Source organism: Choloepus didactylus, chromosome 3 (genome assembly GCF_015220235.1).
Source record: "Choloepus didactylus isolate mChoDid1 chromosome 3, mChoDid1.pri, whole genome shotgun sequence".
NCBI classification, from domain to species: Eukaryota; Metazoa; Chordata; class Mammalia; order Pilosa; family Megalonychidae; genus Choloepus; species Choloepus didactylus.
Window position 1 is genome coordinate 211,320,941 of NC_051309.1, and position 25,085 is coordinate 211,346,025.

The 25,085-nt window shown below is 40.3% G+C and overlaps 1 protein-coding gene across 5 annotated transcripts in view; it reads left to right on the plus strand.

Moving 5' to 3' along the window:
• Window positions 1-25,085, plus strand: part of DLC1 (DLC1 Rho GTPase activating protein) — a 438,081-nt gene that overhangs the window by 407,258 nt on the left and 5,738 nt on the right. For all 5 annotated transcript variants that reach the window (XM_037831250.1, XM_037831249.1, XM_037831252.1 and 2 more), the window contains 9 exons: window positions 2,298-2,369; window positions 7,279-7,360; window positions 15,029-15,092; window positions 16,750-18,173; window positions 18,441-18,617; window positions 21,096-21,255; window positions 21,378-21,576; window positions 23,128-23,341; window positions 24,784-24,898. In XM_037831250.1, coding sequence (XP_037687178.1) covers window positions 2,298-2,369; window positions 7,279-7,360; window positions 15,029-15,092; window positions 16,750-18,173; window positions 18,441-18,617; window positions 21,096-21,255; window positions 21,378-21,576; window positions 23,128-23,341; window positions 24,784-24,898 — 2,507 coding nt within the window. The remainder of the gene's footprint in view (window positions 1-2,297; window positions 2,370-7,278; window positions 7,361-15,028; window positions 15,093-16,749; window positions 18,174-18,440; window positions 18,618-21,095; window positions 21,256-21,377; window positions 21,577-23,127; window positions 23,342-24,783; window positions 24,899-25,085) is intronic.

The following is a 25,085-nucleotide window of genomic DNA, read 5'->3' on the forward strand; positions in this document are numbered from 1 at the left end:
TAAAATAGATACACGTCTGTCAATTTCCCATGCTTTCAAATCTCAAAGTAAGACAAATTCTCCTTTTTTAGGGTAAGGGAAAGGAAGGGTGAAATTATTAGCTAGATCTCTGCTGATCTTGAAAGTGCTGCTTTTTAGCCATTGTAAGCCTTTAATTGGATTATCAGACTTTGCCTGTTCATGTCATTTTGTTCTAACCAAGTGACCTTAAGAAGAGTGACCATTTTGACAGTTCTTTAGATGAAGTTTTTGATCATTTGGGGACATTTCATTTGCTTAGTAGTGGAAAAGGCGCAATAGCATGAGAGCACAGTAATAAAATCACATAGGACCTTAAATGAGTAACACATATAAAAACTAATTTGTCAAATATTGTATCAATAAATGTAAATTTTTTTTTAGAAAAATAATATTTCCAGCCTCTTGCCATGAAGTCATTTTAATTAAGAAATACAGAAAAAAAGTAAATCCAGGACCATGCTCTGAGTAGATGGTTAAAACTAGCTAGTGAATTATGTTTTCGGTCTTTTGTGTGTGTGCTAACCTGGTGTCGTTCTCAAAAAAGGTGGACATTAAGAAATTCTGGTTGCTTACCACTGGATAAGTAAAATATGAAGGAAAAAAACACATTTATTTTTTTTCAATGCTCGGTGTCAAACTATCTTCAAGGTAAAAAGCTTGTCCCTTTTGACTATAGAGGTCATATAAAATATTTTTAAAAATAAACATTTAGCCTTTTTCCCCCTCCCATCTATTTCTGGGAGTAGAGAGAGCATTGAAGGAAGAGAAAAAATACCTCCATTCTTTGAAATAAGACACTGATCATTTATATATTTTTCCAGCAACATAGTTTTCTGGAAAATCTTTTTTATAATTTTATTTAAAGCTTTGTTAATTCTTTTCTGAGGCAGGGTATGGATATAAATACATGGGAAAAATGCTAAATGTGGATAATTCACATTTGACAATTCTGTATGTTATTTTATTCAGCATGAAGATAGAAATTTTTCCACACTTACGTTGCTCCATCCTTTACCCCCAATTCAATCAGTCCTAAATCTTGGATTTATTAAGGCTGCTTCCATTGCCACATTGAGAAAACTCACAGAAGTAAACCTTGCCATACCATTTATTTCCACTCTGCTGCCTGTAATTGTTTAATTTTAGTATTCATAAATTCATCAGAAGATAGCAAGCTGTTTCTTTCTTTGGTACACTCCCTAAAGACTTAACATTCCTACTTGCTTTAGTGATTTTGAGTGTTCTTAATTACCTTTCTTTCAATGTAGACGAGCTCATGAAGTAATAGGGTAAAAAGGAAACCACAAAGTTACCAGACAAAAGTAAGATGTGGATCCTTTCCCTGATAACTGGCTGTGGGCTTCACATCTAGAGAGAGGAGATGCCTAAGGGAGATGTGAATTTGGAATAAATTAAGCAACACTGGGACATAACAGCAGTAAGTGTATAGCCTTACATAATCAGGTTCTTTAATGGCCAGAGGAAAGCGGGAAGAGGAGTTGAAAGGAATATTCTCTGTGCAAACAGAGGAACTAATTAATGTGCCCAAGACCTCCTCTGTGCGTTAGTTTTAAAAGGATTGTAAATATGTGCTTGAGTGAGTTTTAACACTCTGTGTCAGTCGCTCTTGGCCTCTCTGTTTATCAATACTATCTACAAGATGTTAAACACAGGAGTAGAAGCTTCATTAGGGATTTTGGCCTGCCAAGTTTGTGGGATTTATTGACTTAATGAAATGCCCTGTGTGTTAGAGCCTAGGCCTCTGCTGCTGTATTTATGACATCCATGCACCCAAAGGTGCAGCAACACAGCATCACATTGGGTGTCAGAAAGCCTGATACTTTCTCAGTTGAATTCTATTCTAGAGCGTCACATGCACTTGGTGTGGGCTCTTGTTGAAGCAAAGAGTTAACCAAGTTAGGCCAGCCAGTCTTAAAATGAGTTATTTCATCTTGCCTCAACTTTCTCATGACCCCCTATTTTCATAGGCATTTGCAACCAGACCACAGGAGCAGCACAGAATAACTTGTTGCTAGTACCCCATTTTTGTTTTTGTTTTTTTAAGGAAAGGTACATAATTGGTTATGTGCAGAGAAAAAGGAAGGATGCCTAAAAATTTAAACCATTTTGAATTGGTTTTTGTTTTTGTTTTTGCCTAATTGTGTGTTCTGCAGAGATCATGTTTTGCTTGTTAATCCAGGTTAATTAAGGAAAAAGAAGCATGCTGAGGTGCACATGGATGACAAGTTTGTCTTTTTTTTTCTGTTCTTTTCTAGAAATCGAGGCCAAGGAAGCTTGTGACTGGCTGCGGGCCACAGGGTTTCCCCAGTATGCACAGCTTTATGAAGGTGAGCCAGAAACATCATTTTTTAAAAACTTTATTTATCAAACAATTAAAAATTAAGCATTTCAAACAAAACAAAGGAATAAGAAAAACAAACACCTTTTAAAGAAACAGAAAAACAGTTATAATCATATTCCTTGGTTCACGGTTTTCACTCATTCATGTTTACTTTCAGACAATTGGTTATTTAAATAGTTCCCTTTTTAAAAAATAATGTAGTATGAACCTGGGACCCCACCACTTAAAACAAAAGCTAGGACCTCAGTAAGGCCTCCATCTAATTATGTCCCATTCTCTCCCTGTGCCATCCTCTACTCAAAATAACCCTCATCCTACACTCTGTTAGCTGTTTTCTTGCTTTCCTTTTTATATAATTTTATTGCATTTTCCTAAAAGATATATATTTTTATAAAGTTGATTTTACCTTTATAAAAAGGATATTGTGCTGTGTGTAATCTTTTGAGATTTAATTTTTTTCGGTTAATACTTTATTGTTAAGATTTTTCTCTGCTGTGTGTCCCTGTAGTTCATTTCCTTTGACTGCTGTGTAATACGCTATTGTGTGGATATTCCACAGTTTATGCATCCACACTGATGGGCATTTTCGCATTTTCTAGGTTTCTTTTTTTTTTTTTAATCATAAGCTGTTACTGTTAAGAACATTTTTGTACCCGTCTCCTGTTGTGTGGTAATTTATTTTTGTCTGTATACCCCAGAGTGGAATTACTGGGTTATTCCTACCAATAATATATAAAGATCTGTTTAGCTACGTGCTCGCATCAGTTGATATTGTGAGATACTGAGTGTATATCACTTGGGTATCTTAGTGATTTTGACGTCCATTTCCCTTCTCACAGTTATGGATGTCTCTCTGACTTTTGGCCATATGTGTTTGCTCTTCAGTGTCATGTCTGATACCCATTTTTCTCTTGAGTTGGTTGTGCTTTTTTTTTTAAACAATTTGTAGAGCTCTTTATTCTAAATACTAATTCTTTGCTGTTTACATGTTGCAGATTCTTCCCCCATTTTGTAATTTGTCTTTTCACTTTTCTTTAGGTGGTCTTTCAATGAATATTATTTTTCCTTTGGCATTTTTTTTTAATTAAGAAAAATGGACCTTTCTTTAAAAATAATCAGGATCTAGGCTTTTCTACTTCATTTTCTCGTCAGTGACGTGTTCCCCTTCAAGCTCACTCATTTGGCAGTTGTCGGATTCATTCCTCGCTCTGTGTTGGTCAGTCTTCAGTTCTTCCCTAGGGCTCTGCAGGACAGAGAGATGAGAAGACAAGCAAGATGGAAGCCGGAGCCTTTGTGTAACCTGCGAACTCAGAAGCGCCAAACTTGGCCAGCGGGTTGCCTTGAGGGGGGAGTATGGAGAGGGTGCGGAGGACTTCTCAGAACCAAATCAGTCTGAGACCATAGAGATAATTAGTGTTTCCCTGGCTGTTCTAGTTTGCTAATGCTGCCAGAATGCAAAACACCAGAGATGGACTGGCTTTTGTAAAAGGGGGTTTATTTGGTTACACAGTTACAGTCTTAAGGCCATAAAGTGTCCAAGGTAACACATCAGCAATCAGGTACCTTCGCTGGAGGATGGCCAATGGTGTCTGGAAAACCTCTGTTAGCTAGGAAGGCACATGGCTGGCATCTGCTCCAAAGCTCTGGTTTCAAAATGGCTTTCTCCCAGGACGTTCCTCTCTAGGCTGCAGTTCCTCAAAAATGTCACTCTTAGTTGCTCTTGGGACCTTTGTCCTCTCTTAGCTTCTCCGGAGCAAGAGTCTGCCTTTAATGGCCATTTTCAAACTGTCTCTCTTCTGCAGCTCCTGTGCTTTCTTCAAAGTGTCCCTCTTGGCTGTAGCTCCTCTTCAGAATGTGACTAACAGCTGCACTGAGTTCCCTCTGCCCTTCAGCTCATTTATATGGCTCCAGTGACTCAATTTAGACCCACCCAGAATGGGTGAAGCAACACCTCCATGGAAATTATCCAATCAGAGTCATCACCCACAGCTGGGTGTGGTGCATTCCAAAGAAACACTCAAAAAATTACAGTCTAATCAACACTGATAATGTCTGCCCACACAAGATTACATCAAAGATAAATGGCTTTTGGGAGACACAATACATTCAAACTGGCACACTGGCTATCCTAGCTAAATTGACTCATTACTTTATTAATAATTCCTCTTTTCCTCTTTGCAGTTCAGACTGATCGTGGGATGCTTTTCCATGAAAGATGGATTCTGAATTATTAATGCTGTGTAAAATATGTTTTGCATTCCTTCACTTCAGAAAATAGCTTTGATTTCTTTCTTCCTTCCTCCCTTTCTTTTTCCTTTTCCTTTCCCTCTCCTTTCCTCTTTCCTTTTCCTTTTCCTTTTCCGTTTCCTTTACTGCTTGCTTATTATAGTGGAGTTGCTTATCTTTCCATCAGTTAGAGAGAATTGCTGATCTATTATATCAGTAATCCAACTCTAGCTTTCAGAGTCTCTTTGAGAAGGACTTTGGGGTGGGGCGAACCAACAGCTTTCTTGGATTTTCAGTTCACAGCTCTGCTGGAGATAAGGAAAGATGATTGCGTGTGCAGTGGCGGTCACTTAGCAGTTCTTTTGTTCTCCTGTTTAGAAATTTACATTTCCTTCAATTATGTCCATTTCTGGTGTTGGTTTGCTGGCAGGCAGCACTTCCTTGTGATGTATATGTTTGTGAGACTCAGTTTCAGTCATCCTTCCAAGACATAGGATGCAGGTTAACATTTTCTCAAGTTACACTTTTGGAGTCCCTTCACAATTACCAGGCTTTGGAAGCATGAGATAGTCTGCTTTTCAGATATACCGGCTGTTACTGCCCACTTCATCCTGCCACTCAGTGTAGAGTGAGCACATGCACGCGTGCACACACATGTGTGCACAAACCCACACCACACACATTCCTTGTTTTCCTGGGTAACTGTATTTTGCTACTTGGCAATTTATACTTCCTGCCCTTAAATCCAGGCTGTGAGCTTAAATTCTAACCCCCCAAAACTCTGAGAACTTCTGTACATCAGTAAACCGTCATTTTTTAAAAGCCAGCCTTTTCAGAAAAGAGTCTAGGCATAGAAGAGAAAATTACTAATATAATTCTTCCACTCACTTGCATTTAGTTCCTATAAGAAGTTTTTGGTTTTAGTTAACAGAATTTTGAAGTGAATTTGGATTGGGAAAGCAATCTAAAATATATTCCTCCAGGGTACACTTAAGTTAGGAGTTGCTGAAATAACACATAATACTTGACAGGTCATGTGAGTTTTTAAACTTACATTTATAAATCTGACATTACATTGTATAACTCTGTAAGTAATAAAATACATTCTTTAACATTATTAGCTCAATTATTTAGTATTTAGAGTTCCTAGTGTTAGTTCCAAGTGAAATATGTCACAACCTTCAAAAAGTTGTCTTGCTTTTACTTACTAGTGGTTTACAATTATTGTAAATCTCCTATCCTATTTCCACTCTAACGGGGTCACTACAGATTTGCCTAGAAGAGACTTTATGACTATAAATTAAAGAAGAAAAATAAATAATCTTGTGATATTAGATTCATAAATATATATTCATAAATCTCTGGGCTATAACTAGTTTATTAGTCTATATTATCATTCAGAGAACAATATCAGTAATCCAGCTCTAGCTTTCAGGAAAAGAAAGAATAGATTATAAATTAACATTTATTATGATAGTTTCCAACATGATAAAAATGGACTTTGTAGATTGATACGAATGAAGACCTCAGTACCTTCTTTAACACCAGTGATTTTTAAGTGATAAACCATAAAAAACATAAAGTCACATATTCCTTAGCAAGCCAGAAACTGGAACATATCGATTACTTGCATCTCCAAAAGTACCATAGCCGAGTCTATTCCCATATGAAGCATTAGCCATTCTGGAGGCCAAAAGGATTTTTTAGGTCACGGTAATCGTGATAGCCTATATGCTTAACTTTTTTTGCCCATTCCTGACGCACAGCCTCCTACAGAGGGATTCTTACCCATGATATTATATAAACATTCTACTGGGAAGGCCAGTTGTTTAGCCTAATAGCTGGAACTCCAAAGAGGGTGATAACTTGCCTTTCTCTAGTGGCAATTTCAAAGCTGTTGTAAATTTCCACACTGCTGTTATACTCTTCTTGAATGTCTTTATCTGTAAGGAATCTTTTTAGGCTGTAGAGAGAAGAGGATTCTTCCATTGCATTGACTCTTTTTGCCTCTTCTGCTTTTGAGTTCCGATATAACTCAGTAAATATAACTCAGTAGTCAAAGAGTAATAAACTCTTGGGCAGATTAAGGGATTTGGGATTCTATTGTTCTACAGTGACTTTATAGCTAGCCCTTTGTTTTAGAGCGAGTTGCTGTTAAATGCTGTTTGTTTTGAAATAGGATATCTTGAACTCCCCTTAGCTCTTGATGTCATGCAAATGCTTTAGATTCAGTTTACTGCCTTTTGCCATTGTTCTCTTGATCTTCCTTGGCCCACTTTTTCCATGACCTCTTCCCTGATCACAGGTGAGCAAAGACACACATTTAAAAACGAAAGTCTCATTGAAAGGGACCATCCTTCTGGTATTCATTCTGGTTTAAATTATGAATTATAGCAGGGGTTTATTGCCTGCTTATTTGTTTAAAGATGGAACAGTGTTTTGAACCATTTATCTCTGGTAAGCTGTATTTGAACTTCCAGACCACTTTTTTAATTCATCCGCTTCTCTAGCACACAGATACTGAAGTTCGTACACTTTATTTTCCCATAGTACTTGATAGGGAATGCACGCAGTAGCTGCTCAATAAATTTTTTGTAGTTTCTTTGTGGTTGTTCTTCCTGCTAATCTGAGCTACCTTCTCAACAACTGTACTTATATTTTTCTTACAGATCTCCTGTTTCCCATTGATATTACCTTGGTCAAGAGAGAGCATGATTTTTTGGACAGAGATGCCATTGAGGCTTTATGCAGGTAAATGGAAATGTTTTGATTATTTTGTTTGTCTATTTTTATAGAAAGTAATACTTGTCACTGAAGTGGTTTTGGTTTTGCTTTAGTTCTAACTAATTATGTTAGGTCTTTGATTAACAAATGGATTAGTGATTTAATTCATTATAAATTTTAGGCCTTATAATTAAAAACTACAATGAAATCTTGTTATTTAGTATTGCCAGTAAAATAGCACCCACACTGTCCTAGGAGTGCTCAAATAGTACTGTTCTTTTTTAAAGGCAGAAACTGACCACACAGTCCAAACCAGGTACCTTAACAGTTACAGTCAAAACTGTTGTTCTATTGAATGGAAATAACACCTTCAGGATAATAAATGAAGGGTGTAGGTTAAGGCAGACCAGAGCAAGGAACCATTGTTTGAATTCCAGGAAAGCTTCAGTTATCCCAGGTATGAAAGAGTAACAATAGGATTAAATAAGGCTGTAAACTAACTCTGCACAATCCTTAATACAGAAGACAGGCAGCTAAACAAGCATTGATGTTAAATGTTGAATAAAACTGTCAGAAATCCTTGTTCATTGTGCTGGTGGATTTTCAGACCTAGGAGCAGCTTGCAGGTTTTAGTGAGGCAGAAGTAATAAAACATGAAGCAGACAATATTGGGATACTAGTAAACCTTTCACAATCTTCCTGACATTTTTATTCATTTTGAGTTATTCGTCCTTTGTGATTTTTCTCAAAACATTAGCAATAAAAGCTTAAATTCTGGAAAAAAATTGCATACTGACAAAATTCACATGTTGATTTGACTGCAAAATTAGAATCAGGTTTCTTTTAATCTCAGTCTCTTAACTTGAAGAAACATCAAGAAGGTAGAATTATGTCCAATATTTTTTTCCCCTTTATAGGCAAAGAAAGCCATGGTAGCCCTGTGAGAAATACTGTTTTTATGTCTTTTATAATACAGTGTTGCTTGAGGCAGCTAACTGAAGCAGTGGCTTTAGGGAAAGGTAGGATATTGAGAATTGGTGCATGGAATAGACTAATTCTCATGGTTCAAAAAGGAAAAAAAAACCTCCATATTAACCACAGAAACACTGTCCTTTTCAAGTCTGTTCAGATGACTGCTTAGAACTGAAAGAGACCTAATTTCATGCTCAGCATTGTGGTACGTAATATCATAGCTATGTCATCTGGAGTGGGGAAATGTCACTAATGCCGTTTATGAGGGAAAGAAGTCAGCATCTGGAGAATGAACTGCCCCAGACATTTTTTAAATGTTTTCATGCTTAGATGTGGAGCAGAGTAACTTTATTTTCAATTCATCATTGGTGATAAGCCATATAAATGAGCTTACTCATAAGTAAGAAATATTTAAGCATTACATAAGATCATCCATTTCACACATTTTAAGCCATTTAGTGAGTGGGCCTTTTAAAAAGCAGTAACAACTGGGTAATTCCTGGTTCATAAAAATATTACGGCAGCATTTCAGCCCAAAGGATCATGGATAAATTCTTGAATACATTATTTTGGGAATATCAGTTTGACATGTAGGTTTCCTGTTCTGAAGAGAACACCCTAGACTTTGCAAGGAAGAGACTTCTGTAAACTTCGTGATTTTCACTGGCTCTGAGTACCATTCAAAAAGCCAGCTCCTTTGAATAAAATAAATGTGTGCTCCTACGTCTTAATCCTTAAGAATTGGAACTGCTTTTATTTGTCAAGGCTTTCTTGGAAAATGTATTCCATTTTGTGAAGGACCTTGAGCTATAATCAGACTCTGTATGTTCTGGTAGGACTTCACTGTTCTCTTACACATAGAACAGCACCTTACTGGCTAGTTGTGAGAAGAAAATGCAGTGATGGATTTGCAGTCAAAGTGCTTTAAAAATTATCAGGCCCAAATCTGCAGCACTTTTGAGTATGCAGAGAAAGGTGAATTTTCTTTGTAAATAGAAAATTGTTCAGAATTCACAGTAGCAGTCATCAGCTTGTCTGTAACAGAAAACCCAAGGTCCACATGTTCCCATAAATATACTTTTCTTGAGAAATTATTTCCCTTTTGAGAGGCCTCAGCAGATATTCAGAAGAAAAAGAGAAGAGCCATATACAGTATATTTCAAGCACCTTCCTTTGAAAAGTGCTGAGTTGTCAGAGTAGTTGGGATCCTTGTTTTTCTGATTATGTGAAATTCACATTTTGCTAAACCAGCATATTCCATAAGTCCTCTCAGCCCATGAAATTCAGGAGCCAGCAAATAAAGAAGCTACAGTGTTGTTTGAAATCTTGCCTTGTAAATTGTGATGTTCTGCCCTGACTAGCAGACTTTGTGGAGACTGCCATCTTTTGCTTTGTTGAAATATTTTGAACAGTTGACACATCATATGGTGTACCAGATGGTATATGGTTGATATACTATGCATGTGATACCATACATATGGTAACATTTACAGAAGCTCAGCTTAAAAGTTTCACAGAATAATTCTTACATGGTTTCTTTCACTGCCCCACCCCCTCTTCTTGGACCATGTTTTACAGATATTACAAGTGCTCCCATGTATGTATTGGCATTCTGTTTAGTGAAAGTTTGTTACAAACATTCATATACCTATACCATCTATTGATCTTATAGCTCATTTGGTCAAAAATTGGGTAGCAGCTGATCTCTGAACATTTTCTACTTAGGGCAGAAGATTTGCAGAGTTAAACATTTTTTTTAGAACTATATTCATACTGAACTTTGGCAGTGACCAAACATCGCAATTATGGGACCCCTAGGTTTAGGGAATGAATTTAATGCCTACCTGGCATTCTTTTTTTTTTTTTTTTTTTTAAATCTTCATTTTATTGAGATACATTCACATACCACGCAGTCATACAAAACAAATCGTACATTCGATTGTTCACAGTACCATTGCATAGTTGTACATTCATCACCAAAATCAATCCCCAACACCCTCATTACCCTCATTACCACACACACAAAAATAACCAGAATAATAATTCTTTTAGTGAAAAAGAGCCACTAAAGTAAAAAAGAACACTGGGCGCCCTTGTCTGCTTGTTTGTTTCCTTCCCCTACCTTTCCACTCATCCATCCACAAACTAAAGAAAGGGGAGTATGATCCCCATGGCTCCCCCAATCCCACTGTCCCCCTTCATAAGCCACATTTTTATACAATTGTCTTCAAGATTCATGGGTTCTGGGTTGTGGTTTGATAGTTTCAGGTATTTACTGCTAGCTATTCCAATTCATTAGAACCTAAAAAGGGTTGTCTATATTGTGCGTAAGAGTGCCCACCAGAGTGACCTCTCGGCTCCTTTTGGAATCTCTCTGCTACTGAAGCTTATTTCATTTCCTTTCACATCCCCCTTTTGGTCAAGATGTTCTCCATCCCACGATGCCAGGTCTACATTCTTCCCTGGGAGTCATATTCCACATTGCCACAACCTGGCATTCTTAGACACACACACTTGTAAGAATTTTTCTATATTTGTTTCCTTGGAGAGATTGGCTTTTGTCCCAGCAGTCTTGCCATCTTTGCTGCATAACCCAACCCTGTTGATAAAGTCAGGATTATGAGATCAATCTACCCAGTATTAATGCTGGAGAAGTACTGCCTTGTCTCAAAGCCTATAGCTAGACATTATTTTGAACTGTGATCTAGAAACATCTCGGGTAACTGCCTCTTGTGACTTGGTAGCTGCTGAGACACATTGTTTTCCTTTGGAATTAAAATGAACTCTTCCTATAACACACCAACGAATTAAGTCAATGAGGCGATAACATGTAATGAAAAGTAGATATCCGTACCCTTATCTTCAGAGTCCTCTGTGTGGTAAGGCAGCCCTTAACATGCCCGAGCTATGTAAAGCAGCCTACTTTATAGTACAGTTTAACTTTGTTACTATTTCTCTTCTCTGAAAAGGGAAGCAAATAATGTTTTTAAAGCCATTTGCACTAATTCCAAGAAAATAACCTTTTTAAGAATTGGAATAATTTTTATATGTCAGACTTTTACTTTGAAAATTGTTCCTTTTTCCTTTCCCTTTTCTTCTGCTTTCCCGTTTTCATTTTGAGTAAGATGAGCCCCAGATCTCCCCGGCTGCTGTGCCAGGGTGCTTGCATCTCCATGCCACAGAGCTCCTGAGCCTTTTGTGCACGCCTCCCCCAACCTCGTGCTCCCTCCTCCTTAGAGTGCTCCCTCCTCCTCAGAGCAGTGTCCAAGTTGCAGCAGAGATGAATGACACATTCCTGTTTAGCAACCTCAGGAGCAGTGTGGCTGGGGCCTCTGGACAGGCACATATGAAACCAGTGTTTCGGCCATTCATTTGAGAAGTCATCCTTAGGATAACAGATGCCCCAATTTATTACCATCACTAATACTTACTGTTAAAAACTTAAGAATTTTATATTTTTGTGTGGACTTCAGCAAGATCTGTGATCTCAAAGCCCCATTTCTTCATCTATACAAGGAAAGTAAATGGTAAAATCTCTGCTGTAGAGTTGTGAGGATGAAAATGAAATAGCCTGGGGCCTAGCCCAGTTGGAGCACCCAGTCGGGTCTTGCTGGTGCAATTATTTAATGTTGGCACTGTCTGGGTGCAGATAAGGAGCTACTGTTAGGCATTTCTTGGATGCCCTAGGGACAAATGAGTCCCACAGAAACCTCAGGGAATAACCTAGGAGCTTCAAAATTGTAATGTCGTTAGCACCAGTTAGCTTGGTGCTACCAGAATACAAAGATAACTTTGTCCTTTGTAAAACTGGCCTACTGGGTCTCTTTCCTTTGACTTCGAATGGAGTACTTGTGAATTAAACACCTCTCCCTAGTCCCACAGGCTTCCATGCCTAGTAACTTCGGTTATAAACACCACTCAACCATTAAAGCCCAAATGAAGTCAAGTGGGGATTAGATTACAGGTTTGATTAACGAAACCCAGATTTAAGACTAACTATAATGACTCGGGATTCTTTAAATCTTGAAAACATTTGAGAACTACAACACCATGGATGTAAGTCATTTAAGTAATTGATGCCCCATAGAGAAGGGCATTAAATCCACTCATTTTTAAAGTCTGACAACTTTTAACATTTTCTCTCTCCCTCCCCATCAACAGAGAAAATTTTTCTGAACGTAGACACACTATGTTATCTTTGTTTTCTGGAAACAGGCTGCCACGTAATCTTTGAAATCAAAGGCAGTCTTATCAGGCAGGCGAAAATATTTTCTATCCTGATGCATCACAGTTGTTAGACAAGTTGCAAGAGCAGGATGAGGAAGATAAAGCCTTCAAGAGAGGTTGCACGGTCAGTTTGAATTTTTGTGAATAAATGCTTTTATCCCATGAAATTGTAAGAATTGCAATTTTAAGAAAAACAAGAAAATTGGTGGGGAGAGCCACGACACAAGACAGCAGATGGTCAAGGCTGATTTGAGGAAGACTGAGTGATGGTAATCTGGAAAATGTTAGAAAGAATTGGGGCTGAAAAGCTGTCATTCACATTTTTTACATACTGTTTATTCCAGCATATTTGAAGAGTTTCTTTTTTCAGGTATTCCATTACTTACCAGTAAGGTTCTGTTTTTTGTCTGTTTTTTAAGTATTTCATTTCAGTGAAACTAAATTATTTCCCTAATTCTAAATTGACATTACTAGTTGGAAGGGTAGAAAGTATTAAAAGTTGAAATATGACTCCTAGTCCAAAGAAGAATCTGACCTGACATGCCTGTGTTAAAAGTCTGTTTTGATCCATGAATCTGTGGTATATACTTTTTAAAAAAAATTTTGTTGAAATATATTCACATACCATACAAACATCGGAAGTGTAAAACAGTTGTTCACAGTATCATCATATAGTTGTGCATTCATCACCACAATCAATTTTTGAACACTTTCATTACTCCAAAAAATAAAAATAAGAATAAGAATAAAAATAAAAGTAAAAAGAACACCCAAAACATCCCATACTCCTCCTCCCCCCATTATTGATTTACTTTTTGTCCCCATTTTTCTACTCATTTGTCCATACACTGGGTAAAGGGAGTGTAAGTCATAAGGTTTTCATAATCACACAGTCACACCATATAAACTATATAGTTATATACTTGCCTTCAAGAATCAAGGGTACTGGATTGCAGTTAAGCAGTTTCAGATATTTCCTTCTAGCTATTCAAATACACTAAAAACTGAAAGGGGATATCTATATAGAGCATAAGAGTTACCTCTAGAATGACCTCTGGATTCCATTTGAAATCTCTCAGCCACTGAAACTGTATTTTGTTTCATTTTTCTTCCTCCTTTTGGTCAGGAAGGCTTTCCCAATCCCACAACACAGGGTCCAAGCTCATCCTGGGGGTCATGTCCCACGTTGCCAGGGAGATTTTCACCCCTGGGAGTCATGTCCCACACAGTGGGGAGGGCAGCGAGTTTACCTGTAGAGTTGACTTGGAGGGGGGCCACATCTGAATAAAAAAAAAAAGAGGTTCCCTGGGGGTGACTCTTAGGGACGATTATGAGTAGGCTTAGCCTCTCCTTTGCAGTAACAAGTTTTATAAGGACAAGCCCCAAGATCAAGGTCTGGCCTACTGAATTGGTAGTCCCCAATGCTTACGAGAACATCAAGAATTCCCCAGGTGGGGAAGTTTAATATTTCCACAGTTTTCTGCAGTTCCTCAAGGGGGCTTTGCAAATACTTTTTATTCTCTGTCCGAATTACTTTGGGTTGTAGCAGGGCTTCATGCTAACCTGTACAAACCAACAAGATCTCACGCCCTAGTCAAGGTTCCATGTAATTATGGTATTTGAGTAAACTGACCATACAAGTTAAATTATATAGTGTGCTACAGAAAATAATAGATTTTGTACCAAATAAACACCTCTTCCTTTGGTCCCACATAGAAACCAAAGTTTTAAAACACAGTTAAAATCATCCTCTACCCTTTAGTCTGATCTACCCCAATCTCAACCAAGTCCATTTTGTTCATATCTCCAATCGAAGTCTGATCTCCTTTTCAGCCTCTTTAACAGCTGATTAGTATACACATTTTTAAATAATCCTTTGTGCTTTTGCCATGACTATACAAAAAACCTTTTCCTATATAGGAAGATGTAAAAATAATTGGGTATTAAAGAGGGCTCAAATTTGCTATGTATAAGAGGTCGCTGAATTTTTAAAACAAGCTAAGATGATTATTTTATTGAAGATAAATAAAAATTATCTTTTTTTATTTGAATTTTGATTTGAGTTAGAATACATTATTTTGCCAACAACTCTAGTTGGTTGCTTTTTGCTGTTCTTGTCTCTATGAAAGTAGACATTGCTGGCTCTTAGTTTTTGACACTATGTAGAGCTACCGAAGGCCCAACACAGGGGTTATTGGAAGTTATTTTCTCTCTGACAGTTGTTTGTTCCATGAAGAATAAAAGGCACCTTGTGACTGTACCCCATCGCATTGTGCCATTTAGTATAAAACAATAAAATTAAATTTAAATGAAAGGCATCTAAAAGTGTTTTGAAACTACTCACTTTTTAAAGAAGTTTCTAATACTCTTATAATAAGTTACAGATGTTAATTGGTCAAAGAAACTCATTAAGCCTGGCAACTGTTTGAAAAAAATATATGTATCTACTCATCAGTCATTTTTTATCTTCGCTAATATTTTTTCTTTGCTCCATAGGCGTCTAAATACTTTAAACAAATGTGCGGTGATGAAGCTAGAAATTAGTCCTCATCGGAAGAGAGTGAGTATATAAAATGTATAATAGGATGGGAGGAAGTCAGACAAAGCCCAAACTGGATTATATATTTTTACATAGGTTATATTTCTCAACCTCTTTTTTTCCTTGGTCTAAAACATCCACATTTTGATATTAATAGTGAACTCAAAATTACCAAAGATTGTTTAGCATTAGATATTTGAAACCAATAGCTGCAGCCAGCCAATAAATTTGTTTTGCCACTCTTTTTGATCTGAAGAAATCATCTTTTGCTTTGCATTAAGTAACTCTTAAAGGCCTAAGGCTTAGGGAGGCCCAGTGGATTTTGCATTGCTCTCCATTGAAAATCGAGGTGAAGTTCTTGGGGAAGCATTCTTTTTTCCCATATATAGCGGTAACAACTATGTTTCAAAGCTGTATAAATGAGAGCGAAGGCTGCTTTGTGGAATATTGAAGAATAATAAGAGATTTGGAGGGAGGAAAGGAATTGGGGAAGGAAGGGGGGAAGCAGGGAATCCCACACATTCTAGTTAAATGGTGACACATCACTGAGTTGGATGCTATTTTCTTCTACATATGAAATGTGAGGACCTTTTATGAGATCTCAGGAGAAGAAGTGGGTGTAGTTCTGGGAGTGAGTGTCACAAATTAGAGTAAACAAAAATAAGTTTGGTCAAAGAACATGCTTCTAACTGCTCTGAGTGCAGATTTTAAATACCCTGGAGTGCCTGACCTGCCAGAAGTTGCCTTCTCAGAGATTTAAACCTTTTAAGCAAATGAGCTGGAACCTCAGCACCCACTGAGCTGTCAGACGAGTATACAAGTCAGTTTTTAATGCTCTTTGCTCATTGTCCTGTAAGAGTGGGTCATATGATATTTTCCACACTGGGGGAAAAGATAGGTATCATACCAAATTGTGTGAGTCTAAGATGTAGTGGTTTGTGTTACAGCATAACCCTGAGTCCTGTACATAAATCAGGCACAATCAGCAAAGATGTTACTTAGTGTTTACAAATGCTGTATGCTGTCCAGACCAGGTATTTGTGAAGCCTTGTTAAATTGCCTATAGCATGTCTGAAGTTGAAACTTCACAGGGCAGTTGTGACATTAGCTCTCAGCCCGTGTCTGCTGAGGGAGGGGAAGGAAAAGAGCAGGTAAGAGGCCGAAAAGTATCAAACTAAAGAGATGTGTCTCCATTAGTCTGTTAGGAGATCTTGCAAACTTTTAGAGTGGCTGGAGATTTAAGTTACCGTTCTTCATAGTGTTTGAAAACTGCCTTTTTAATTGCAAAAGGGAATATAAACACATACTATCAGCAGCAGATCTGGAGGTAGTCCAGAGGGAGTCCTACCCATTGCTGACTGCAATTCAAAATATTTTACATGCCTGGAATTTTCAGTGATCTCAGAGGTTTCCTCTGTGAGCAACTAAAGAGCAGTCTGTGGATCCCAGATGCATGAAATAACTCTTATTTAGCTTGCAACACAGGGTCAGGCTTTTTTCTGTTAAATTCTTTAAACATATCTCTTTGTTATTAAAAGAATAAATTAAAGATAATAAGAGGAGGCTCGACACTGGCTGTGTATTTTGAGCAGTCTCCTGGCCGTCTGCCCTTAGCACATGTCCTTCTCCTGCTGTCTGCCGGTTCCGGGATAAGAGTGGCTCCATTCTGTCCTTGCAGAGCGAGGATTCGGACGAGGATGAGCCTTGTGCAATAAGTGGCAAATGGACTTTCCAGAGGGATAGCAAGAGGTGGTCCCGCCTTGAAGAGTTTGATGTCTTTTCTCCAAAGCAGGACCCAGTCCCTGGGTCCCCAGACGATTCCCACCTGCAGACTGCCACGAGCCATGAAAGCATGCTGACAGACCTCAGTGAGCGCCACGAGGTGTCCTCTGTCCGCAGCCTCAGCAGCACCAGCAGCCTCCCCAGCCAGGCCCCCCACGACGCGGAAGCTGCCACACCCCGGACAAACTCCGTCATCAGCGTCTGCTCCTCCAGCCACTTTGTGGGCAATGACGACTCTTTCTGCAGCCTGCCCTCTCCCAAGGAACTGTCCAGCTTCAGCTTTAGCATGAAGGGCCACGAGAAGAGCACCAAGTCCAAGACGCGCAGTCTGCTGAAAAGAATGGAGAGCCTGAAGCTCAGGGGTTCCCACCACGGCAAGCACAAAGCACCCCCCAAGCTGGGGCTCATCATCAGTGGGCCCATTCTGCAGGAGGGTATGGACGCGGAAAAGCTGAAGCAGCTGAATTGCGTGGAGATCTCCGCCCTCAACGGCAACCACATCAACGTCCCCATGGTACGAAAGAGGAGCATTTCCAGCTCCACGCAGACCAGCAGTAGCAGCAGCCAGTCCGACACCAGCAGTGCTGTCAGCACCCCAAGTCCCGTCACCCGGACCCGTAGCCTCAGCGCCTGCAGCAAGCGGGTGGGCATGTACCTAGAGGGCTTTGACCCTTTCAATCAGTCAACTTTCAACAACGTGATGGAGCAGAACTTTAAAAACTGTGAGAGCTACCCAGAGGACACGGTGTTCTACATCCCAGAAGACCACAAACCCGGCACTTTCCCCAAGGCCCTCTCCAATGGCAGTTTCTCTCCCTCGAGAAACAACACCTCCGTGAACTGGAGGACTGGAAGCTTCCACGGCCCTGGCCATATCAGCCTGAGGAGAGAAAACAGCAACGACAGCCCCAAGGACCTGAAGAGACGCAACTCCTCCAGCTCCGTGAGCAGCCGCCTGAGTATCTATGACAACGTGCCGGGTTCCCTCCTCTACTCCAGTTCGGGGGATCTGGCCGACCTGGAGAATGAGGACATCTTCCCCGAGCTGGATGACATCCTCTACCACGTGAAGGGGATGCAGCGGATAGTCAACCAGTGGTCAGAGAAGTTTTCAGACGAGGGCGACTCTGACTCGGCCCTAGACTCGGTCTCTCCTTGCCCGTCATCTCCAAAACAGATACACCTCGAGGTGGACAATGATCGAACCACACCCAGCGACCTGGACAGCACAGGCACCTCACTGAATGAGCCTGAGGAGCCCTCAGACATCCCGGAAAGAAGGGATTCTGGGGTTGGGGCTTCCCTGACAAGGTCCAATAGGTAAGAGCTTTTCCTTCTGTGGCCAGATTGGGGAAGGGGGGATCAGAAAGGGGCTGCTTCAGTAGGAGTAAATAAAATTAAGTGTGGCATTCATAGCCATCCAAGTTCCTCAGGAAAGGGCCAGCTCAGAAATTCCTAACACTCAGAAAGAAAGAGTCCTCTCAGACCCTAAAATTAAGGTGTCAGCCAGCAGCTCATTGCTGATTTCACATCTACCTATTAAAAAGCCTTTGCACTCACTTGTGTTCCCTCACTCTTCTCTCCCAGGCCCAGGCTGAGATGGCACAGCTTCCAGAGCTCTCATCGGCCGAGCTTAAACTCTGTGTCGCTGCAGATTAACTGCCAGTCTGTGGTCCAGATGAACCTGCTGCAGAAATACTCGCTCTTAAAGTTGACGGCCCTGCTGGAAAAATACACACCTTCTAACAAGCACGGATTTAGCTGGTAAGAGTTTAGTCCACTCAGTGCATTGAAACTGAAAATAGTGGTTTTGGTCAGCTCCTTGAGGCTGTCCCAACACTAAGTATGCATCAGTTCATTATTAATATATTTGATGTATCATTCAAATGCAATCAATCTCTGCATTCTTGAGACCAGGTTTGATACTGTTTTAACCTGCATAGCATTAGGGAATTGCCTGCAGGATTGGTTGGTTGAGTTTCCAGTTTTCTCAATGCGAGATTGCCAGTTGATGGGGGGAGAATGCAGGTGATTTCTCTTCTCTGTGGTGGTGGACAGGTGCCTCCTTCCCAGGAAAGAAATAGACCACTGTAGGTAGATCTATATATACAGTATCAGATCATATTTATAGAAGGAAGGAAAGAATAACATTGTTTAGATTATAAGATATCTCTGAAATGCTTGATGTGTCCAGTACCTGGCCTCAGAACCCTGTTTGTGTATGTTTTCATGAATCATTTTTAATGCATATATTTGCAGCAGCACTTAAAAGCCTTATCTGGACTAAAGAGTTGAGGTTATGCTTTTCCCCAGCAAAGAGTGAATTAATGAATTAAGAAATTCATTACTGCAAAATATTACAGACTAAAGTATAAATAATAGGTGAGAGTTATTGGACAAATTGTTCATGATTACTTTTGGAAATCACAGCATGGCCTTTAGTGTGTATAATGTGAGATGTAGATTGTTGGGCAGGGTGGGTCATGGATATCATCTAAATATGGGCAGATCTTAATTTTTTTTTTAATGTCGTTGTGAAATGGAGAAATCTCTCTAGATTGACAACTCAGTGCATTTTGCATTGTCGACTGCAAATCTGAGTTTTTATTGCACAGTTGTGTAACGACAGCTTTTTATAAAAACAGGAGGAGTCCACCTTGTTAGTGATTCCGTAGCAAAGCATCATAGCTTGGGAGATTAGGCACAGCAGCATAACTGTTCTTTCCTTCCCTAGCTCCTCCTGTCCTCAGGACTGTAGTGAGTTTAACTTCAGCATCAAAGTACCTCCTGTTCAAAGGCTGTTATTATGTGAGCCTTGCTAAATACAGAAGTTGTTTGTTCTGAATGACAGAAATAAGTATTGAACGGTTTATCCCCACATGCTTCAGATTCTCAGTGGGGATCGTAATGTGTTCTTTCTACATTCCGCTGCTGGGCTTTTCTCCCCTGACAAAGCAAGTACTATGCCACACTTATAGCTATGATTCCATATATTTAACTATATGGAAATACAAATTTGACTCTGCTCTTTACTTTTACCTTTCCTAGAGCTATAAACAGTACCGTATTGTGGCTATTTGTAAGCACTTGAAAGCCAAAGTGGTCTGTCTTCTGCAGTGTTCATCTGTGCTTTAGAGTAATATTTTCCCTGCTGGCTATTTAAAACTGCATATTGTGGACTCTCATTTTGGAGTGCCCCCCCTCTCCCCTCCCCCTTGCTTCCCACCAAACCCTCAAGAATCTAAAAGTCCATAATACTTCTCGAGCTCTGGTCAGTTTTTCCAGTGAGTCAAAACCAAATAAAAGCCTCACATTGTGGGATCCATGGAGTAGAGAGAAATTCTACACAAAAGCTTTTTTCCTCATTGGCCTTGCCCTTTCTTGCCCTATTCAGAGAGGTCATTTGTAGAGCTGAAATTTCTGCTTGACAACCTTAAATGCATGACATCGGTTTCCTGCTTTGGCGTATACTGCTGGGGTTGGACCCTGGTTTCAGTACTCCAGGGAACCTGGGACTGGCTCACAAAACCCTCATTGTTCCCTTTTCCATCTTCCCTTAGAAACCTAAAGATGTTATACTCCCCAGGGTCAGCGACAGGAGAATTTATTTTGACTTCAGGTCATTCAGTGTGGCCCCACTGTCGCGTTCTGGAGTTTGGCTCTCATTGTGATAGACCAGCATTGTGAATTTGCTGTTTTCTCCTCTAGCAAGTGTTACGGATCCTTTTTATCCTAAAAGCATTGTATCTCATCAAGAACTTAAAAATGATTCTTGCCCTTTTTTTTTTAGGACAAATGGGAACCTTATTTTTCAGACCCTATCAAGAAGTACCTAATTTTAGGGTATTACATGTTGTTTATGCTTCTATTCTGTCTTGTCCCACCATTTTCTAAGGAAACCTATAGCTGCCTTAAGAATATAGACCTCAGGGTTAATATAGACCTCAGGAGACTCCCCCACCGAGGAAAGGTGATGTAAGTGTCATTGGCCCAGCTCTGTGGGTGAACACTGCTGTCTGCCGTGGCTGGAACGTTTTAGTCCAGTATGGTAGCCGCTAGCCACAAATGGCTGGTGAGAGCTTGTAATGTGCCTAGTGCTACTGAGGATCTGAATCAGTAATACCATTTAATTTAAATTTAAATGGCCACTCTAACAGATCAGTCAGCACAGATCTGTAGCCCACTGGGTTTGATCTAGTCGGGCAAGTGACCATTCCATTTCTCTCCTCTGTATTTAAATAGGGCTGTGCCCAAGTTCATGAAAAGGATCAAGGTCCCAGATTACAAGGACCGGAGCGTGTTCGGGGTCCCTCTGACCATCAACGTGCAACGCACGGGGCAGCCCCTGCCGCAGAGCATCCAGCAGGCCATGCGCTACCTCCGCAACCATTGTCTGGATCAGGTGAGAGCCGCAGCCTGCCCACGGGGGACCCTGTAGTCAGGGGAGCTCACAGACATGCTTCTTTTGCTTCCATAGTGAAATTCCCGCTTTCGTCCTGACACTGAGTGTTTTTCTTCCAAAAGGTCGGGCTCTTCAGAAAATCAGGTGTCAAATCCCGGATTCAGGCTCTGCGCCAGATGAACGAAAGTGCCGCGGATTGTGTCAGCTACGAGGGGCAGTCTGCTTACGACGTGGCCGACATGCTGAAGCAGTATTTCCGAGATCTCCCTGAGCCACTTATGACAAACAAACTCTCAGAAACCTTCCTACAGATCTACCAATGTACGTGTCCTTTGATCTTACGATTACTGGCCTTTGAGGAAAATTGGTCCCACGAAGCCTCTTGCTTTCCTTGATGGTGTTCTCTTGACTCCTCGTGGTGATCTCTTGGGAACAGGTGTCATTGACGTCTCTTCTGGGGGCCTCCTTGCTTCTGGAACAGGTTTCTGTATACTTACTGAATAATGCAAAAATAAATTTACCTTATCACCAGTCTTTGATTACGACAGCAAGTGTGCCTGTTTACATTCTCATCCAGGAGCTCATGCATTCTTTAGTGTCTAGAACCAGAGGTAGCTAAAGTGCTTAAAAAGAGCAGGTACCACAGTGTCTGTCTCGGCCTTGTCTATAGAAACTTCATTTGCTTCACATCTCTCTACCAAGCCTGTCATATTTAAAATTTCACAGGTGCTTGTGCATTTTATCTTGGCTGTAAGATGGATAAATAATCTTTTTCTGTGATTCATCTGAGCTTCTCCCAGAAATACTTGGGAAAACAATACCCATGCCCTTCTCACTTTTAAGTAAAGCTTAAAGCAAACAGTTGTCTAAATTAATGATCACAATCGGGATTATAGCTTTTACAGCCTTGTGTTTTTCTTGGCTCTGGGTGGTGTTTCGGCCGTGTAATTTAACGGCGGGTTCTCTGAGTGCTCAGACTGTCTTTAAAACTAGCTCGTTGGACTTTATTTTATGAGAAATGGAGCTGGTCTGGATTATTTCAGTCTTTGTTTCATCCTTTCATATTTTATAAAAACACAGGTCAGATTTTCCCCACCGAGGTATTTGTTGTGTATTGTAACCATGGAGCTGTTTAATCAGTTTGTCCTATGGAGCTGCATTCGACTGATTTGATTTTTCCACCACGTGCCTTTTGAAAGGCTTGCTTGGTAAAGGAGACCTGAAAGTTAATTCATTGTTTCTCCCCACATGTATTATTTTATGGTTGTATTTCTCAAGCGTGTGTTTTCATAATAGCCTCTCAGTATGTTTTCTCAGCCTTAAGAAAATATTAGTTAAATATAGCTATTGTTTAAATTGAGTATTTTAGCGACCTACTTTTTCCATTTTAAAAATGAGCAAATCAGTTAAAACTATGAAAACCCCCAGAGATAGTGGACATTTTGTAGTCAAAGCTAAGAGATCTCATAAGACTTTTCATGGCAACTGAGCCAAGTTATACGTTTATAATGTTTTCATCAATTGAGAACAGTGAACTAGGTATTTTTAAAAAGTGCTGAATAGAGAAAAACTGTTCTGTAAACTTAAAGAACAGGCATTGTCTGGGGTTGAACTCTTGAGGTTGATTTAGGAGTATATTGGCATTGTAGGTGTTCAAAAATTTCTGACTCCTCCACAAGGCAGGAAATACTTGAGGGTAGTGAAGCCAGTGGCAATCCATAATTTCTTCTGTATTAACCTCTAGTACACTTTCTACAAGTGCTCATTCGGTGCTTGGCTGGGGTGTTCGAAGCCGCTATTTACTTTGGGATGTTTTCTTGCAATGTACTTGGAAAATTACTGAGCTGACGGGGAAACACTGGTGTTGTGCAGATGTGCCCAAGGACCAACGCCTCCAGGCCATCAAGGCCGCCATTATGCTCCTGCCCGATGAGAACCGGGAGGTGCTACAGACGCTGCTTTATTTCCTGAGCGATGTCACGGCAGCGGTGAAAGAAAACCAGATGACCCCCACCAACCTCGCCGTGTGCTTAGCGCCTTCCCTCTTCCACCTCAACACCCTCAAGAGAGAGAATTCTTCTCCAAGGTACGGAGCAAATGCGGTATGCGTGCCGGTCGATGCTCTGCGACTCGGGCCCCGGCAGCCCGCGTTGCCTCCTGGGTTGTCAGCTGTGTTTCTGTTGTAGTCTTACCTGAATCAGCACAAATGAATTAGGCCACCCTCAATCCCCAGCTGACACACCCATGCGGCGCTTCACGTCCATCCTGGGGTGGGGTGGGACCGTCCAGGTTTGGGAGGGATTTGAATCTGCACTCTTGGATATCTTTATTCTGACACTCCCCAGAGCTCTCCGAGGCAGGTCTGATATCACCATCTTCCTTTCTGCTGGCAAAGAGCCATGTGGATTTACTGCCCTAAGAAACTGAAATGGGAATAAGGTCACTGTTCCCCTGGTCACTTTGCATGGCCAGTAAAGCTGTGCTTCCAGAACTAAGGATACAGGTGTGTAGGGCTTGGGAGTGACCGTGGAAGACGTCAGATTATCTGAACAGTGAGAAAGGCTCGTACTCACTGAGTACTTACTCTTTCCCACGCACAGGGCTACCCAAACTACCCACCTATTACCCTCCTTATCTCGTTTAATCCTCACAAAAACCACAGGAGGCAAAGATATTGTTGGAAATTATTCTACCAATGAAGAAAATGAGGCTTGGGGGGGGTTGGTTAGGTAAGCACCTTGCCCTTGTCTCGCAGGAGGAGACAGCCAGGTCTGGCTGAGCCTCTTCTTATGTGACTTTTCCATGGAAAGGCCTCACCCTGGAGTGTGGGCTTTTCCCCCATGATCCTATTCATCAGCTCCAAAGGAACTTGCAAAATCATTCTTAGCCAGAAGCCTGAGGCCTAGTTGGGCTAGTTGAAGTCAGCTTTGCTTGTAAAAGCCACGCGGTGCTTAAGGGTCCTTTTTCTAAGTGGTTCTATTAGTTTACTGGCACATTCCAACTTTAATGGGATAGAGAACTAGGGATGAGTGGAAGAGAGATCAGATAAGATCACCCGCAAAACCCCCTAGGAAACAATAGATTTATCCCTCACCTTTGGGAGGGGGTTCTGTTTACTTAAATGGGAAAGAATAGTAACACTGTTTACCCCAACTTTCAGTGGATTCCCCCACCACACCCTGTCAGAAACTTCCTTTATTCCTCCCAACCACAGGTACATAGACCCTACGAGGGGCCCTATTTAATATAGAAAAGTAATCGTTTTTAATGACCTAGATTTCACTGAAAACAGTCTCTTTAATGTATTTCATGTCTCTTATAAAAGCCTGGGAAACTTTGGAGACCAAATAAATCCCTCTTGAACCACTTAGCAACAGCTAGGCTCCAGTGAAATGTTTTGTGTGTGTGTGTGTGTGTTTTTTTTTTTTTCCCTCTCCTTTGGGTTTCCTTGATTAAAAAGATGTGGGTATTTATCTTGATTAAAAAGATAGTGACTCGGTCCCTCCCTCTTATTCCTGTTCTACCTAGGGTGATGCAAAGAAAACAAAGTTTGGGCAAACCCGATCAGAAAGATTTGAATGAAAACCTCGCTGCAACACAAGGGCTGGCCCACATGATTGCCGAGTGCAAGAAGCTTTTCCAGGTAAGGAGCTGGGAAGTTTGGCTCCTCTGTTAAGAGGGTAATGTGAAAAGGGACAGCATCTTATGCTCAGTACTTATTTACATCTTACAAAAAGATCTTTTTGGCAGCTGGAGTTATATATTTTGAAGTGGAAACATCTGTGTGTGCATTAGACTAATTAGAATTAATACATGAAAAGAAATTGCCT